The sequence below is a fragment of the Sarcophilus harrisii genome, chromosome 2 (assembly GCF_902635505.1).
Source record: "Sarcophilus harrisii chromosome 2, mSarHar1.11, whole genome shotgun sequence".
Lineage (NCBI taxonomy): Eukaryota > Metazoa > Chordata > Mammalia > Dasyuromorphia > Dasyuridae > Sarcophilus > Sarcophilus harrisii.
The window spans coordinates 325,999,608-326,018,744 of record NC_045427.1 but is presented as its reverse complement, the minus strand read 5'-3'; the positions used below and the strand labels follow the sequence as shown (position 1 = coordinate 326,018,744).

At 32.9% G+C, this 19,137-nt stretch overlaps 1 protein-coding gene across 1 annotated transcript in view; it reads right to left on the bottom strand.

Annotated features, from left to right (window-relative positions):
* Positions 1-1,265: 1,265 nt before the first annotated feature.
* MPP5 (membrane palmitoylated protein 5) overlaps positions 1,266-19,137 on the bottom strand; it is a 112,297-nt gene continuing 94,425 nt past the window's right edge. Inside the window, exons 11-14 of the mRNA XM_031952766.1 lie at positions 18,780-18,947; positions 17,956-18,158; positions 15,077-15,187; positions 1,266-4,612 (exon numbers count right to left, since the gene is read on the bottom strand). Coding sequence (XP_031808626.1) covers positions 4,436-4,612; positions 15,077-15,187; positions 17,956-18,158; positions 18,780-18,947 — 659 coding nt within the window. The 3' untranslated portion in view covers positions 1,266-4,435. The remainder of the gene's footprint in view (positions 4,613-15,076; positions 15,188-17,955; positions 18,159-18,779; positions 18,948-19,137) is intronic.

Genomic DNA, 19,137 nt, shown 5'->3' with positions numbered 1-19,137 from the left:
TTTACAGTATTCTCTTTTTTGGGAGCTCAACAACTTCCTCACTGAACTCCCAATGTCAGTTTCTCTCTTCCTATAATCCATTACCTGTCAAAAAAAAAAAATCCTCTTAAAGCACAAATGTGAATGAATACTCATTTCCTTATTCAAGAACCTTCAGTGGCTCCTTATTGCCTTTATGATTTAGATATATCTCAGCATTTCAAGTCTTCATGCTCTAGCTCTTGTCTATCAATCCTAGCTTCTTATTTAAAATGCATCCTGCCTCTTTCTTTGAAACTTCAGTCATCTCTTCCTCAAAAAAATTTTTTTTCTCTGCTTAAAATTATACCCTTTAGTATGAAATTCCTTAAGGGCAAAGACTTTTTGTACACTGTTGTTCAGCTGTTCAGTTGTGTCTGACTTTTCAGGAAGTCTTCTTTGCAAAGATACTGGAGTGATTTGCCATTTACTGTTTTAAGTGTGTTAGGCAAACAGAGGATAAGAGTCTTGCCCAGAGTCACACAAACCACATTAACTTACCTCTGGTCTTCCTAACTCCAGGCTCTCTCCACTGAGTCATCTGGCTACTTATCTTTGTATCCTAAATACTTTATCAAAATTCCTTGAATAGAGTTGTTTCTTAATATATACTTAGGAGTAGCTATTGGACATAAAGTCCTCATCTCTAGAATACCACCTGCAACCCAACTTTGTCTAAAAATAGCTCTGTTATATAAAGGTTTTGATAGTGCCTCGACTTTCCCTATTCTCACACATGTAACTTGATTTTATTACTACTTCCTAGATTGCAAATTCAGATGTTGTACTATAATTGAAGTCATTGAAGTAGCTCTTGTAGTACACTGAGATCTGTAACAATCTGAATTTATGATGCCTATTATATTTTTATAAGTTGCCGAGATCCTTAATTATGGGAAATACAACATAGCTGAAAACCTTATTTGGGGAAATAAAGCAATATTTGCAAACCTTAAACTTCTTCCTGAGAAGAGGTATTTACACTGAAAAGCATTACAGAAGAAAGGATGAGCTTTTTGAAATAGGAGTAATACTAAAACAAAGGATGTTACCTTCCCTCAAAAAAAGAACAATTTTATTCCTAAGAACAAATAAGCCTTTAATTAATTGTCCAATCCCTGGCCTCTGGTGGAAATATGAGTAAATATATAAAGTTAGATAGCCTTCAGAAGTGTGTACCATTTAGAACTAATGAGTGAATTTAGCAAAGGACACAAAATTAAAAACTTGAGAACATGATTATACAGTGATTTTTTAATTTGAAATCTAGAAATATAATTTTACATTTTTTTTACATTATAGTGTTGTGCAATTTATGACATTTCATAAAATACACAGTGCAGATACAAGGTAGAAAATAGAAAGCAGGGGTTAACCACAGGTCTCTGGAAAATTACCTTTGTTAAGGCTAATTCCCTGGGGTTCATATTTTGAAAAGTTACATTCATATTAATACTTGTTAATGCTATCATTAGGGAGAGAAAGAAGAAATCCAGGTATTAAATTTTCATGGAAAGCAAACCTGGATTGATTAGAATATCAAAAGTTTCCCTCCTTTTTCAGTTTGAGATTAGTTATTACCTATTAAAAATTCTGTATAGGAAATGTTTATTACAATAATGTATATAACTGGGATCCATTTTTCTCTTTAAAAAATAGAGGGTTCTCAACTCCCAGATAAGGGAATTCAAATCAGAACTACAACATAAAGAAGAGTAGAAATGAAGTTTGGACAGGTAAATGTATAATGAAATGTGCATTCTATTCTGGTGTGTAGTGTGAATTCTCTCTCATAAATTGCCTAAGGAGAATGAGAAAATCAACACCAAATGTTTTATCAACAATTTTCACATCCTTTGTGTACTGGAAACAAATTAAGAAATGGATTGAGAAAGCATCTGGGGATGAATACACCTTCCATGTTCACCAACCACTACCAGTAGCATAAGATGAGAGGAAGAATCAAGGAGATGGAAAGATGAGGACTTTAGGGAGACAGAAATGTTTTGTCAGGTATTTCTAAAGTATAGCTGAGTTGGTGTAGTAGTTATTCAGTAAAAACCTGATTCAAAGATTTTCATTATTAAAATGGGACTGCTTTGCTTTTGCTTAACATTTGTAATCCAAAAATGGATTAGGAATCCCTAGGGAAGGTAGAAGACAGGGGTAGCCTTTATGCAAAGATTCTTTTCATTCAGCTGCAGTACAGCTGCAATAACAGAGGTTTCCTCTACACACGATGAATGAAGTTGCACAGCACCAGAATCTCACTTAAATGCATGGTAGGAATTCAGCTATCAAAATGTTATACTGTAGGCTTAACAAAGAGTTGTCATATTAAAGCAGACCACAGAAATCTCTACCTTTTATTCCTGAGAACAAGTTAAAAATTGTAGAGATTTGGAAAGCTAAGTGCAAAGCAAAAAATTTTTAATATGTACCCTCAAATTCAACGAGTGCTTCCTTTGTCATTCCCACTCCATAGGCAAGATGTCTCATCTGGAGTGTCTCAGACATGATGAGAAAAAGACTTTATCACTTCCCTTAACAAGAAAAATGTTAATTTCATACTAAGGAAAAATATTTTAGAAATTATTTTCATGCACTATACCTTTCCAGTCAACTTAGGGACTCTTCAAATTTGAACAACAACAAAAAATAAAGCAATGTAGACTACCTAGTGTTTTCTATTACAGATAATGTATGGCAATAGAAAAACTGAGTGTATACACAAGACAATGTGACAAAACATTAAAATCTTTAACAGCTTATGTTAAATTAAGCTATAAGTCAACTTCATTCCAGTGTTCAGTTTGGGGAACAAATGAGGAAATATTGCAATTAAAGTTACTAAAAAAGAAAATTAACATTCACATTTTATGTTTTGTCCCCTCTCTCCTTTACTACTTCACTTGAATGACATATTACCTTTTAAAGGATGAAGAGAATAAAAACCACCTTTCTGTGACAATAGTAGTATTGTAAAGATGGACAGCTACAGAGCAAGTTTAAATCATACCAACTCCAGATATAGCATTTTGGTCTTAAGAAGCAGACCCTGCTAGGACACAGTTCATATTTCTATACATGTAATAACTATTCCAATGCCATTTTCCTAAAGTGCTATCAAATGACTTTCAGGTCTTCCATTCCTTCTGATCTCAAAGTCAACTTTTACAGTATTTCACCAGAATTTATCTAATTTTACTCCAATAATTGAGTAAGTGAATGAAAATCATTGATCTATTAAATATTAACTTATAGTATAGCAGCTATATTGAGCAATCAGAATTCCAGTTTATTACCCATTACAGTCACAAGAAATGCTATGCTCATATTAAAATATAAAACATTATCTAGTACTCAGTATCCTCATTAAAAAAAAAAAAAAAAAAGTTACTTAAGCATTATGGAGACCACCCATTTTGTTAATTTTTTAAAATCACATTTCATTTGAACATCTTCCATAATAATGTAACTTATTTTTTCTGTTGTACTATATATAGATCAGAGAAAGAAGTTCTCAAATCAGTTGATTTATAATTTTAAGGGAAAAGAGAGGTGCATAAAATACTCATACTTAAAAAGACTAACCATAGGGTATCTTTCACTGGACCCAAGGTTGTTGAATGTGAAGTTTAATGTATAAGTTTGTTCTGAAAAGACGGAAATTTGAAATATTTACATTATAAATATTAGCCAGATTACAGTGCTGTCCAATTGGAATTTAGTTTATGATAAAATATAATACGCTTAAGAATGAATTCAAGCCTAACAGGGTTGAACCAGACCAAAGTAGCATATCTTTTTATTTAAAAAAATAAAATTAAGTCAGTGTGTGTATATATATATATATTTATATATATATATTTTTTAAAACATAACACTTTTGAAGATTAAAACGAATTTTGGGGGGAGAGGGGGCACAAATGATATCCTGCTCTGTAGTTGAGAGGCATATTCTGAAAAGACCAAAGACTCCATAAGGCAAATTCTTAAGTGTTAAATAACATCAGTATTTATAACTCTGTGACATGGATTGTATCTAATATACACACACACATGTATGCACATATACTACATTTTATGGAAATGTGACTGGATAGAAAATATTCAGTAAGTAAAAACAGGATTCAAAGATTTTCGTGATTAAAATGGGATTGCTTTGTTTGATGCTTAACGTTTATAATCCAAAACTGAGTAAGGAATCCTTAGAACAATATAGGTGAAAAACTGTTTACAAACAGCCAGAACACCTCCCAATCATATTAACACAAGTGATATAAAAACAGAGGTATAAAGATACTGTTGGCCACCTAATACTCAAGTCTCATTGAAGTATGGAGGCGATTTTCCTTGTTGGCAATTTGCCAAAGAAAAGTACAATCATGCTATGGAATGAAGGATTTTTTTTTTCTCATCGTAGCCAGGTGGATGGTACCCACTGAGGTTCTGTATCAAGTTTGTTAATTAATCTAAGTAATTCCTGATAAGCCTTATCAAGATCTGAATTCACAATTGCAGTGTCAAAGTAGTGGCCATTGTTCTGTTCCATCTCTCTAGTCTTCTCAATGATGTCTCTCAATTCTTCCGGCTGAAAGGGGAAAATAAAAACATTGAGATTTTATCCATTAAAATTCTAAAAAGTGGAATGCATATTACAGTAAAAGATGTTATTCTACATAAGCACAGGAGCAATGTTTAAAAATGCCTATGACATAACCTCAATACATTCAAATTATTATTTTCTCAAGCCCTTTTGAATTTTACCTCACTCTCTCTGTTCATATTCTTTTTTTTCCTCACCCCAACTATTACTAACAAATACTTCCCCAAAGTTCAGTTGTCAATTTTTGCGGAAAAGCATTTATTAAATGCATATTACCTGCCAAACACTGTGTTAAATTCTGGAAATAAAGAGAAAAATGAGACAGTTAAAAAGCTCATGAGCGTTCAACTGAAGAAAACAGGAGAGTTCAAGTGTAGGACTGGTGGAAAAACCTGATGACCCACACTAAGGTATGCAGGCGTGGTTAGATAAAAAATACCAGTGGTTCTTAAGTATTGGGCAGAAGGGTAGAAGCCAATGCCCATGAAACGGGGGGATAGCAGCAGGGCAAATGGTAAATGAGGCCTGATAAGGCCATTTTACTTAAAAGAATTGTACTTGGGGTACCACTTGTTTATCAAAGGGTAAACAATCATATCTGTCTTGCAAACAAAGGATTGGGCTGATAACTTTTGAATAAGACAGGGATTAACTTCAGTCATCAGAGTTCAGAGTCTGAATGCTTCTACTCCCTAGGGCCAAGTGAGCTCTTTGTGGTTTTGAATCTACATTATTTCCCCTTAGAAAAATAATTTACTTTCATAACTTCCACATATCATTTAAACACCAAATTTCCAAATCTACTTCTCTCACAGTTGAGTGATTGACTATAGGATGTCTTGGTTATAACCTCTAACTCAGCATAAGCAAAAATTAATGTGTGTGTCCCTGTCTCCTATGAAAGAATATTCCAAGTAACTTAAAACTTTCTGTCATTAGCATACATGGTTTTTTCTCAGCCAATCTCAGAATCATCCTTGATTCCTCCTCTTCAGTCTCACATATGCCTTTCCAGTATCTCAGAAATCTATGCCACTTTTCACTCTCACTGCTACCATCTTTTAATCAGGACTTCCTTACTTATTGCCTGGGTTATTGCAATAAGACTCCCCTTTACTCTGCTCACCTCAAATCACTCTCTTTGAATACCAGACATGCCGGTGATTATAGACTAAGATAAGGTCAAAACGGGTTCAAGATTTAGATGTAAAGAATGATACTATAAGCAAATTAGGAAATCAAGGGATAGTTTACCTATTAAATCTCAGGAAGAATTTATGACCAAATAAGAATATTAGAGATCATTATGAAATGGGTAACTCTGATTACATTAAATCAAAGCAGTTTTGCACAAACAAAACCAGTGCAGCCAAGATTATAAAAGCGGCAGAAAGCTGTTAAACAATTTTTAGAGCTAGTGTTTCTGATAAAAGCCTCATTTCTAAATGTATAGAAAAATAAATGAGTCAAATTTATAAGAATACAAATCATCACCCAACTGGTAAATGGTCTAAGGATATGAAGACAATTTTTAGACAAAGAAATTAAAGAAATTAGAGTAAGGAGATAAAACTATCACTTTGCAGATGATATGACAGAATACTTAGAGAATCCTAGAGAAGCATCCAAAAACCTACTTGAAACAACAGCTTTAGCAAAGTTGCAGGATATAGAAAACAGACCCACATAAATCATAGGCATTCCTTTTTATTAATAAAAGCCCAGCACCAAGAGATAGGAAAATTTCATTAGAACTATGTAAACACAATTACAAAACACTTCTTATACAAATAAAGTCAGATCTAAACAACTGGAAAAATATAAATTGCTCATGGCTAGGTTGAGTTAATATACAAAAAAATGACAATTCTACTTAAAATCGATCTACTTGTTCAGTGTCATCCCAATCAAACTGCCAAAAAATTATTTTGTAGAGCTACAAAAAAATAACAGAATTCATCTGGAAGAGCAATAATATCACAGAAATTAATAATAATAATAATACTAAAGATGGTGGGCTAGTACCAGAAACTAAACTAAAACTAAAACAGCAGTCATCAAAACCATCTGGTCCTGGCTAAGAAATAGAGCGATATAGCAGTGGAATAGGTTAGATAAACACATGACACAATAATCAATTACTATTTAATCTCAAAACTAGCTTCTGGGATAAGCACTACTTCACAAAAATTGCTGGGAAAACTGGAAAATGTCAGCTAAAGCTGTTGTTTCAAACTTCAGAATTTTTCACTGATATTTTCAGAATTAAATCTTAGGTTTTAAAGTTTTGGGTACTTCTAATGTGATCCCTGAAACCAAATTATCACTCTTTGCTGATGATATGATGGTATATTTAGAGAACTCCAGAGATTCTACTAAAAAGTTGTTAGAAACAATCCACAATTTTAGCAAAGTTGCTGGTTATAAAATAAACCCACATAAGTCATCAGCATTCTTATATATCACTAACAAAATCCAATAGTCAGAGTTACAAAGAGAAATTCCAGTTAAAGTAACTACTGATAATATAAAATATTTAGGAATCTATCTGCCAAGGGAAAATCAGAAACTTTATGAGCAAAACTACAAAACACTTTCCACACAAATTAAGTCTGATCTAACTGGAAAAATATTAAATGCTCTTGGATTGGGCGAGCAAATATAATAAAGATAACAATACTACCTAAACTAATCTATTTATTTAGCACTATACCAATCAGACTTCCCAAAAACTATTTTGATGACCTAGAAAAAATAACAAAATTCATATCGAAAAATAAAAGGTCAAGAATTTCAAGGGAATTAATGAAAAAAAAAAAAAAAAATCAAATGAAGGTGGCCTAGCTGTACCAGATCTAAAATTATATTACAAGGCAACGGTTACTAAAACTATCTGGTATTGGCTAAGAAATAGACTAGTTGATCAATGGAATAGGTTAGGTTCAAAGGACAAAAAGCCAATAACTTTAATTATCTAGTGTTTGACAAACCCAAAGACCCCAGTTTTGGGGATAAGAATGCATTATTTGACAAAAATTGCTGGGAAAATTGGAAATTAGTATGGCAGAAACTAGGCATTGACCCACACTTAACACCGTACACCAAGATAAGATCAAAATGGGTTCATGATCTAGGCATAAAGAATGAGATCATAAATAAATTGGAAGAGCATAGGATAGTTTACCTCTCAGACATGTGGAAAAGGAAGGAATTTATGACCAAAGAAGAACTAGAGATTACTATTGACTACAAAATTGAAAATTTTGATTATATCAAATTGAAAAGTTTTTGTACAAACAAAACTAATTCAGGCAAGATTAGAAGGGAAACAATAAACTGGGAAAATATTTTTTATAGTCAAAGGTTCTGATAAAGGACTCATTTCCAAAATATATAGAGAATTAACTCTAATGTAAAGAAATCAAGCCATTCTCCAATTGATAAATGGTCAAAGGATATGAACAGACAATTTTCAGATGATGAAATTAAAACTATTACTACTCATATGAAAGAGTCTTCCAAATCACTATAGATCAGAATAATGCAAATTAAGACAACTCTGAGATACCACTACACACCTGTCAGATTGGCTAGAATGACAGGGAACGATAACATGGAATGTTGGAGGGGATGCGGGAAAACAGGGACACTAATACATTGTTGGAGGAACTGTGAAAACATCCAACCATTCTGGAGAATAATTTGGAACTATGCCCAAAAAGTTATCAATCTGTGCATACCCTTTGATCCAGCAGTGTCTCTACTGGGCTTATACCCCAAAGAGATACTAAAAAAGGGAAAGGGACCTGTATGTGCCAAAATGTTTGTGGCATCCCTGTTTGTAGTGGCCAGAAGCTGGAAAATGAATGGATGCCCATCAATTGGAGAATGGTTGAGTAAATTGTGGTAATGTGATCGCTGTTCTCCTGATCTACACTGTAGTCTTTACTCAGAAAGGTCCCGAATTCTAGAAACAATACTGTTTCTCAGGGTTTCTTTAGTCCTTGATCCTTTATCTGTTCCTTGTTAGGTAAAAGTGCTCCTCCTCTCTGCCTCTGATTCATAAGTGGGTATTGGCAACTGATTTGACAAGTGATGTTTGGTCCTATGTCCACTGCTGGCACAGGGATCCCCTCTAATTTCTCTTTGACCAGTTACCATTTTCCCATACTGTTACTTCTGTTATTATCTAGTACCATCCCTGGTGTTTAATCCATGAAGACTTAGAGCCACTCTACCACAGAAATCTCTTTTCAACTTCCTTAGTTATTTTGGGCTAAAAGAATTTCTCAAAATGTTTGTTGACTCTGTCATTGCAAAATTTCATTTAAGGAATTCTTTTAAAGTTGTCTATAGGAGGATGTTGGGAGAAGTTATCTAAGTGTTTTTCCAACTCTATCATTTTGGCTCTGTCCCTAGAAGTCCCTCAAGTATGTTGTAAATAACAGAATGACAGAACTTTTATAGTGAGAAATCCAATGAATGAGATCCTATTACCTTCCAAGTTATCATACACTTGAATTCAAGTTTAGCTTATAGATACATTTTTAAAAGTCCTTTCAAGGGTCTTCCTGATCAGGATTATATGGTTATGAGAAATCAAGACACTTTGAGGCAATGTTGCCAGTTAGATGTTCCATGATGATCCTGGAACCTCTATGTGGGCTTTTCACTTCAATGAGTTAGAGAAGTCCTGCTGTCAGTCTGCTAAGATGAATAAAAGGGGATGGGGGTTTGATTCTGTGAGACACTGGGACAGTCTCAACTACACTTTTAGTGTCTTAGCCTCAGCACACTTATTAATAACAACTACTTACATCAAGATCAGAAACCTCAATTGTGGGTAAAAATGAGCTGGTGAAAGAAGGCCAAAGCAGTTGAGCAGTCTGAGAGATAAGACATAGCAGCCTGCATAAACATGCTTAAACAATATAGTTCAGACTTCTTCTACCATGCCCCAGTTATTCACTCTAAGCCTAGAATTTTACTTTACAAGTATCCTCTCATTCTCAGAACTTTCACTCTGATTAGATGACATTGCTCAGAATATCCATTTAAAGTGGGGTGCTCAGGCCAGCCATGTCTATTTTTTCTAAAGACTGTATTCCAGACTTTCTCTATCACACTTCTGTGCATGGTACTTCTATCTCTCTCTTCTTTTTCATTAATTTCTGTGTACTGTATTCTCTCTTTAGCATGTAAGGTCCTGAATGGAAAAGACAATCTTTCTTCTTATTTATAGTAGCATTCCCAGCACTGAGCACAGTACTTAGCACAGTATTTAATAAATGCTTACTGACTGCTTTCTTGACTGTGCAAGGAGCTGAATTACCCTATGAGGAATGGAATCTTCTTTCCATTTCTTTCAAAATAGGTCATACAAGTTCAAAGGTCTATCAGGGGTCCTCAAACTACAGCCCCTCGGGCCAGATGCAGCAGCTGAGGACGTTTATCTCCCTCACCCAAGGCTATGAAGTTTATTTAAAAGCCCACACAACAAAGTTTTTGTTTTTACTATAGTTCGGCCCTCCAACAGTCTGAGGGACAGTGAACTGAACCCGTATTTTGAAAAGTTGAGGACCCCTGGTAACTGATGGATCAATTCAAGCACTGAGCAAAAAACAGAAGGTACTAAGAAAAAAAATAACAATTTATCTAAGAATATGAGAAGATTGAGACCAAGCTCAGAGAAAACTGCAATATTTGCAAGCCATCTCTGTTGGAAAGGTTGACTCCTAATACTTCATAAACAGAAAGCAAAATTTTTTATTTGAAAATTAAAGGAAATTACCACTATTTTTTGGCTTAAGTTCCTGTTGTTGATAACAAGAAATGAAAGTGGATCACTCACAGCAAGCATGTCAAGAAGTATCTGAAATCAGTAAAGGGGATGCAAAAACCATATCCTATGAAGACTGAGTCTAGTCTTGAACTTTGTATTGTCTTATGAACCAGAATTCCCTAGAAAAAATTTTCCTTTGCAGAGTACTTTTACAAAGATTAAACTTTCAAGGACCAATGGTAATGTAGACAAACTATTTGTAATCCCACAAATAATTTTTGACTTGGGACAGGTTTATGTTACTACTGGTTGTTGTTTTTTTTTTGGCTGAGGTAATTGGGGTTAAGTGACTTGCCCAGGGTCACACAGGTAGGAGTGTTAAGTGTCTGAGACCAGATTTGAACTCCGATCCTCCTGACTTTAGGGCTGGTGCTCTAACTAACCACTGTGCTACCTAACTGTCCCAGGTTTATGTTGCTTCGATCTGAATTTCAACATGGCTTTTGTACTTTTTAATATTTAAAAGTAAGCAAATATAAAAAGTGATCTGTTACCAAAATGGAGATAATAAAACTTTCTATGGAAGCACAGTAATTTTGGTATTCTTGTGATTACACAAGACCTATGGGGGAGAGGAGTGACTGATTACATCAGAGATGTGGTTATTACAGGTACTTTGGGACTATTAACATAGTCCCCATAACTGGACTCATGCATAGGACAGCTGTTCTTATACTTATTACATATCATACCGTGTATAACTGTGGAATAAACAATCTCAATCTTTATAACTGTACTTGGTAAGTTGTCTTAATATAAACTTTTAATCTAGTAATTTACTCTGAAGGGTAGAAACTATTCATTCCATTATAAAATTCCCTGCTGTTTTGCTTTCATTATTCTTACTACACTCATTTTATTTAGATAATAATCTAAGACAAAATATACAAGTAAAAATGCCATAAGAATGAACCAGTTGATTTTAAGTCAGAATAATAGACAGCAGCAAAATAAGCAAAAAAAACCCTTATATTTAAATTTCTAAATTTTATGCTTTTCTGATTTTTTACTTGTTTAACATACATATATTATATTATAAAATAGTTAACAGAAAAATAATTTGACTTATTTAATGTCTTAATGAAATTCTCATGAATAATCCAAGAACAATTGTTAAGAAAATATATAGTAATGCTATATAAGTAAAATGAAAGTTTTATGATTAGAATGCTATGCTTCCACTTGCAAACTCCAAAAATCTGGATGAGCATTATTGTGGTAATCTCATGACTACAAAATGATATCATAAAGAACTGAGTACATGACATATCATTTCATGTCCTTTGAGTTTCAGAATTGCTGCCCATTTCAACTAAGAAAGCTATGTTCTATCTAATCTCTAATAGGAGATATACCACAAGATTAATTTTTAAAAAAGGCAATTAAGTGCTTAATAATAAGGTAGGTACTAGGGATTCAAAAAATACTATATATATATATATATATATATATATATATATATATTTTTTTTTTTACAAACAATGATAAGACTCAATAGATTTAGCCAAGTATAAAGAAACTTATGCAAAGGAAGATAATGATGTCTCATTTTCATTTTTTGGAAAAATCTTTTATGTATATGCAAGGATGTTAATGGCTGACAGTTTTAAAGAAGCAAATATTAACATAGTCCCCATAAGTAGATCAGTAAATCTCTGGTCCATCCAGATAGGAATATTTATATCTTTCGAAAGGAGGAATACATTTTAAGTCATCCTTGTATGAAACAGGCATTTTGTTCTTAAATGACTCATCATAACCTTACAAATGTATATGAATCTTCAAAGAATAACCTGCTTATTATACACATTAAATTGAATAGTGAAGCAAACTGCCTTGAGTTAGCTCAAGGCTTCTTTTTGCTCAGGATCAATACAAGAATAAGTACAGGGATTTGGATACCAGCAGCCAGCCATATTGTTGACTACTTTAAAATCATCTTATCTTGCAATATTTAATGTTTTTAGTGTCATGTTAACCATGTAATTTAGAAATTGTGACTCAGAACAGATTCAACTGGTAAAGCAAAATTTAAGAAAAGTAATATGAAAGAAAAGCAAGTCAAAATATGAAAAAAAAGGTTAAGGATTAATATACCTTGAAGCAGCATCAAAGCAGCTGGATGAAAAAGAAAAGTAAAAGGATCAAGGATTTTACTTTCATTCCTTCAACTTAGTGGGAATTGTATTTGTAATCTCTTATTTTTTTCACCTGCTATTCCTCTTAATCACTTGAATATGAATACTTCAACAGTAGGATTAAAATTTAATAAAACATACACAAAGAATTCCAAGAAGTTTATTCATAGACCAACTTAAGTTTCCAAATCATCCAAAATAAACAAAGGGGGGAAAAAATTCTCTTACAGTTAAAGTCCTATATCTAGGATCTTGAACAATTTTAGACCAGAATCTTCCAGGACCTGAGCTATCTGAAGAAGCAGCATAGAGTAGTGAATAGAATACTGGGCAATGTGGTCATAAACACTGTCACCTAAGTCCATGTAAGATATGTTTAATAAATTGACTAATTGTAAAAATAATCTACTTAATATTACATATATAAATGTAGAGATTAAATAAGAACTCAAAGTTAAAAGTTCAAAATTTTATATATAGAGAAAAATAAGCAGAGAGGTTAAGTGATATGTCAAAGGCAAAAAAGTAACCAGGAAGTAGAAGGGGAGAGGATTTGAACCCAGGTCTTTTCTCTTTCTAAAAATCCTGTTAACTCTCTACTATAATCACAAGGTCTCCTGTGATTTAGAAACACAGGTGTAGTATATTATCTAATGTCTTGAGATGGTTTAAAAATAATATTTCGGCACTATCAAAAATTAAGTAGAACAAAACTACAGGATCCTTTGAGACAAGGTTTTTTCCTGGGCCCTTTTTCTCTCCTCCTACTATACTATTTCACTTGATCTTATCAACTCCAAGGATTTAATTACAACTTTATCCAGATGATTTGCAAATTTGCCTATTTGCATATTCTCCCTCAACTGTTTGCTGACCTCCAATATTGTCTCCAACTGCCTTTCAGACATCTAAAACTGTATGTCCAACAGTTATTATGAACTCAGTATGTCCAAAAGGATCTCCCACTCCTATTATTTTTTATAGAGGGCTAAACCATCTTCCCACTCCCACAGGCTCAATAACCTAGGAATTATCTGGAGTCATTCCCCCAAATCTTGTCAAAGCCTGTTGATTTCACATCCATAACATCTCTCAAATATGCTGTTTTCTCTCCTCAAAAAAACCTAGTACAGGTACTCCACAATTCATACCTGGACTATTAATAAAATGGTTATTGAGGATGCCTACCTCAAGTCTTTCCTAATTCCCCACTCTAATTCAGCCTCCATTAAGCCAGCAAAATGATTTTTTAAAGCTCAGGTTCAAGTAATCATATTTGTACTCAATACATTTACCTTAGTGGCAATCTACTGCCTGAAGGATCAAATACAAAATGCTGTCTGGTATTCAGAGCTCTTCATAACCTAGCCACTTCCTACCTTTTTGGTCTTCTTATACAGTACCATCAATAGCTGATATATTTTTATTTTCCCACAGCTTCTCCTTTGTCATTTTCTTTCTTTCTTTTTTTTAATCACTTTTTTCCCCAAATAAAATGAGTACTCAGTAGAACCTCAGAGTTATTGAATTTTCCATTTGTCCCATCCCCTCCAAATTCTCCTGGACCATGTCCCAAAAAGATGAAAAAAATTGAGGTAAATGTAAAAAACATGTTTACAAAAGCTCATTGTGGTAAAGAGCTAGAAATTTGGGGTGTTGTACATCAAATAAAGAATACCTTTTTTAAGGGGCAGCTAGATGGGACAGCCCTGAACCCGAGTTCAAATCTGGTCTCAGACACTTAGTACTCCCTAGCTGTGTGACCCTGGGCAAGTCACTTAACCCCAATTGCCTCAGCTAAAAAAAAAAAAAGGAAAGGAAAGGGGGAAAAAATACCTTTTTTAAAATGTAAAAATTATGTACTAGGAATGTAATTTAAAGGAATAATTTTAAAGAAACCTAGATAAACTTGTACAATTTGTGCAGTGAAGCAAGTAGCAATTAGAGAATAATTTATATACTAATATTGTAAACAAAAATTACTCTGAATAAGAACACTGATCAATAAAAATAAAAATGTAAAAATAAATAAATAAAATAACATGATTCCAAAAGGGATATGTAAAGTAGAACATAATGTAAAGAAAGTGATAAAATCAAGATAAAGAATGAGATTTTAAAAATTTGACTAGTAAGGAATTTTATTTTGTTTAAATACTAATAATTAAAACAGTTTTAAGTATGCGATTTTTTCAGTGTTGAAGTATTCTTTATTTTCTCAACGAGGGAAAAGAGTACTTATAGGAGGTAAGAGTCAAAGATAACCAATACTTATTAATTTGGGGTAAAAAGGAAAAGAATAATTGCATTAAAAGGGAAAGTACTTAGTACATTACAGCCTAGAAATTCAGGATTGTTACTATGGCAAATCAATTGTCAGGTTTTTTTTTAGTTTGTTTAAATACAAACAGCTGGAAGTAACCCTAAACTTTATTTCCTACCTAGAAGAGTTACACAATAACAACATACCTTTGGATTTTTTCCCTCTTTGGCCAATAATGCACGAAGCCTTTCTTGTGAAGGAGGTGCAATGAAGATGATATATGGCTTCAAGTCTGAATTCCGAAGGCTCTTCAATGACTGTAAAAGGAAAAAATAGCATATATACATATATGTACACATACATTTATATATTTACTATTTATGCACACAAAACATTTTTTACCCATTTTTTACTGTTTTCCCAGTTGTCTACTTCAAATACATTTTTCAAAGTCCCCCCCCCCCCCACTCCCCCAAACACCTTTAAAGTGGAGGGTTTTCCCTACACTAAAAATTCTTAAGATTCAATGTTAGAAATCAGCAGGTAGGATGGGGAGAATGTTAAATGGGAGAAAAACATCTACTTGTTAGGTGAGGTTACTATTCTATTGAAATGAACTAAGTCAATGACAATAGTTGACAAAATCTGGGCAAGATGCTGATATTTCTGTAATTACAACATATACATCATTTAACTGTAATTAAAATCCATTTTTGTTAGATTTCGTATATCAAAAAATTGGCTTACTAATCTTCATATACTGGATATATTGAGTAACTAAAAGAAAACTAAAACTACATTCTAAAAGAAGGCAGAGGAAAGTAGAAACTAATCAACTCTAATAAAAATATAATGTATTGTTAATTAAAAGATTTAGATCTTAATTTTAGTGTTGTCAATAATTATACAAAGTTAATTTAAATGTGTTGTTTTTTCTATTGTAAAAATGAGAATAACATGAGGCTTTTCTTACTCCAAAAGATTATTATAAGGTACCCGAAACACAGTGACACAGTTTGAGTTCTCTCAATCTAAGGCAAAATGTTTAAGCAGAAATAAAAAATGTGAACACCTGTCTTTGATTCAATGATTCAATATTTGAATATATATAGTCAGAAGGCCAAAGAAAGATTCCATAAAGTTATACATATATACATATGTACAAACGGACACACACACACACACACACATATATATATATATATATATATATAGAGAGAGAGAGAGAGAGAGAGAGAGAGAGAGAGAGAGAGACAGATTCTTATAAACTCTTCAATGGGGAGGAAAGGAGTAAGGATGTGCATGAATTGGAGAAAAACTACTGTACAGAAATTAATTCAGAGAAACACAAGACTTGCATAACTCAATAAAGTGAATAAAGAACAAATAAATTCAACTATAAAAATGTAAATCAAAACACTGAAAGGCAGTCAAATTCAGCTTAATTGCAATGACTGATCAATCTTGGTGAAAGAATATATAAATGAAGCAGTGTACTTTTCCCTATTTGAGTGGATATGTTGCTATCAGAATGTTGGAATTGGGCAAGGCACAATTAAAGAAGTTATTGGCAATGATCTTTATTTTTAAAGGGGGATAGGAAGAGAATCACTGAAACTTTAAAAAGATTCCATCTTGAGAGGAGACAGGTTTATAATCTCTTAAGTGCATAATGATGACGCATTCGCGTCAGAAATCTGGAAGTTTAATATTTTGGAATTAGCATCAATAACACAAATGTAGGCTTAATAAGTCTTATTATATGAGTCAATGCTTTACAAATAGCAGTTAAGAAAAAAAGCCAATAGTTCTATTTTAGCTAAGTTTCCCTGGAGGTATACTACAATAGCAAAAAATCCATTTAACTTAAAGTCAGCATAGATTTGGGTTTAAATCCCATTTTTGAGGCTTACTTCCTGTTTGACCTTGGGCAAGTCATGCAAATTTAGTTTCCTCATGTATAAAATGAGTAATAAATGAATACCTATTTTATAGGTGTGTCATACAGAACAAATGAGGTGATTTATGTTCTGTAAATCTTAAAAGTGTTTACCTGGTATCAACTATTTTAATTTTTTTTTTAATTTCATCATCTGAAAAATGTCAAGCATTAAAAATGATATAGCATAGTAATAAGTGATGTGCTTTTTATGATGATATCAAATCCACTAGTGAGTGTATGTATATATATATATCTATAGATATAGATAGAGATATGTCTATCTATATATCTACAGATATATGTATACACACACATACACACACACACACACACACACACACACACACTCTCTCTCTCTCTCTCTCTTAAATGGAGGCTATCAAGTCTAACCCTTTCCTTTTACAGATGAGGAGACTAAAGTACAGAAAATGTGGACTTACCCAGGAGCACATAAAAAGAGTCTAAAGTGACAGCTGAACCTAGGTCTTGCTGACTCCAAGGATAGCATCTTTTCCACAATACAAAACTGCCTAGAAAAAGGACTTGAGTGGATTTTTGTGAAGAATCTTAAAGAAACAATACAGTGTTGAAAATGAAGATGACCTAGGTTTATATTTCACTGTGTATATGGACAAGGCATTTAATTGCTCTGATTCTCAGTTTTCTCATTAAAGCCTGATAGAACTGTAATTTGTTTTCACCTATAAACTGGTGCTTGTAACTTGGTTGGAGTTTCAAGGACAACCAGCATCTTTAAATACAATGCAGAAATTTATTATAAATTTTGGCTGGGAATATGACATGAGAAACATTATGGAGACCATGACCTTTCATTAAACTTGTTACCCTGTAAACCTTTTCTTATTAATCAGCAAGCATGAACTAAATCACCACTGTGACAAGCCTTGAGAAGCTTACACACATAGAGTCACAATATATAGAGAGAGTAAAAACAAATAAACATAGATAGGTAGGGAGAAAATGTACTGGCAGTTGTGGAAAGGTGTGTAAAGAAAGGCTTCCTATATAAAGTGACTATTGGAGTCCCAACTAGATTTTTTTGTTTAATAAAAGATACCCTATGAACTTGAGGGAGAAAAAAATTATGTCAGAACAGGGAAAGATTAAAAATTATAATTTTACCTGTGTACGAAGATTTAAAAGGCATATCTTTCCTGAATTGATTACTTGTCTCACAGAATCTATACTGGTACCATACAAATTTTTCTCAAATTCACCATGTTCAATAAACTTTCCAGTAGCTACATCTGCCTCAAAAGCTTGTCGTGAAACGAAGTGGTAATCTCTGCCAGCTACTTCATTGTCTCTTCTACTCCGAGTTGTATCTAAGCAATAAAATCAAAGTTAAAATTAAACAATTTTTTAATATAGAGACAAAAAGTTAATATGTAAACACTCAAATCTTAACATATAAACTGTTAAATATTTTGAGATGAAAGAATAAGGTAACAAAATTCTTATTTCATACTTAATATTAAATTCATTTCATATACAAAACTGAGTTATTTCATACTTTCCTAATAATATTTTCCTTCAAAATAGTCATTGTCTTTCCCTAAAGCCTTTTTCCTTGAGTTTATTTATTGCCCCGCCCTGAGCTTACATGGACAGAAATGTCATTTTAACCTGTATTTTGAACAGAATTTATTGGCCCAAATGAACCAAAAGCAATTTTTTAAATGGAATAATTATCAAAACTTTTAAAAGACTTTACATGGGACATTGCTTACGCTAAGGAGAAAATTTAAGGATGCAGAAAATGGAATTCAATAACTAGAATACAACAAAGCATATTTCATTCCCTCTTGGAGCAATATTTTTCAATATGACTTGGTTAGTTAATGCTACTCCTGAAACACCTTTAAACAGATCACTTCCATTCTTGATGAAAACAATAAATAGATCATGGGGCAAAATTACAAAATAAAGAAAAATGTGAAACTTACGAGGAACTGCAGCTGCAAATCTATCTGCTTCATTATTCATAAGCCTCTGACGAAGTTCATTCTGGCCACAGTTTTGTGGGCCAATCAAGATGATAGGCCTTTTCCTATTTGCTGGCTGGTGATAGAGTGACATTTCCTCATAAGTTAGTATCTCCTCATTGTCATAATCTTTGGGAAGATAAAGATAATACATATCTATAAATATGCAAGAACTCTAAAAGAATCACACTTTCTTTTCCTCTTCATCTTATTACTATCATTGAACTGTGTGAGGGGTAAAAACCTCATATTCATAAAGCTGATCTTCTCAAGTTCACAGGATTTAGAACTGAGAGGAACTTTTAAGATTATCTATTAA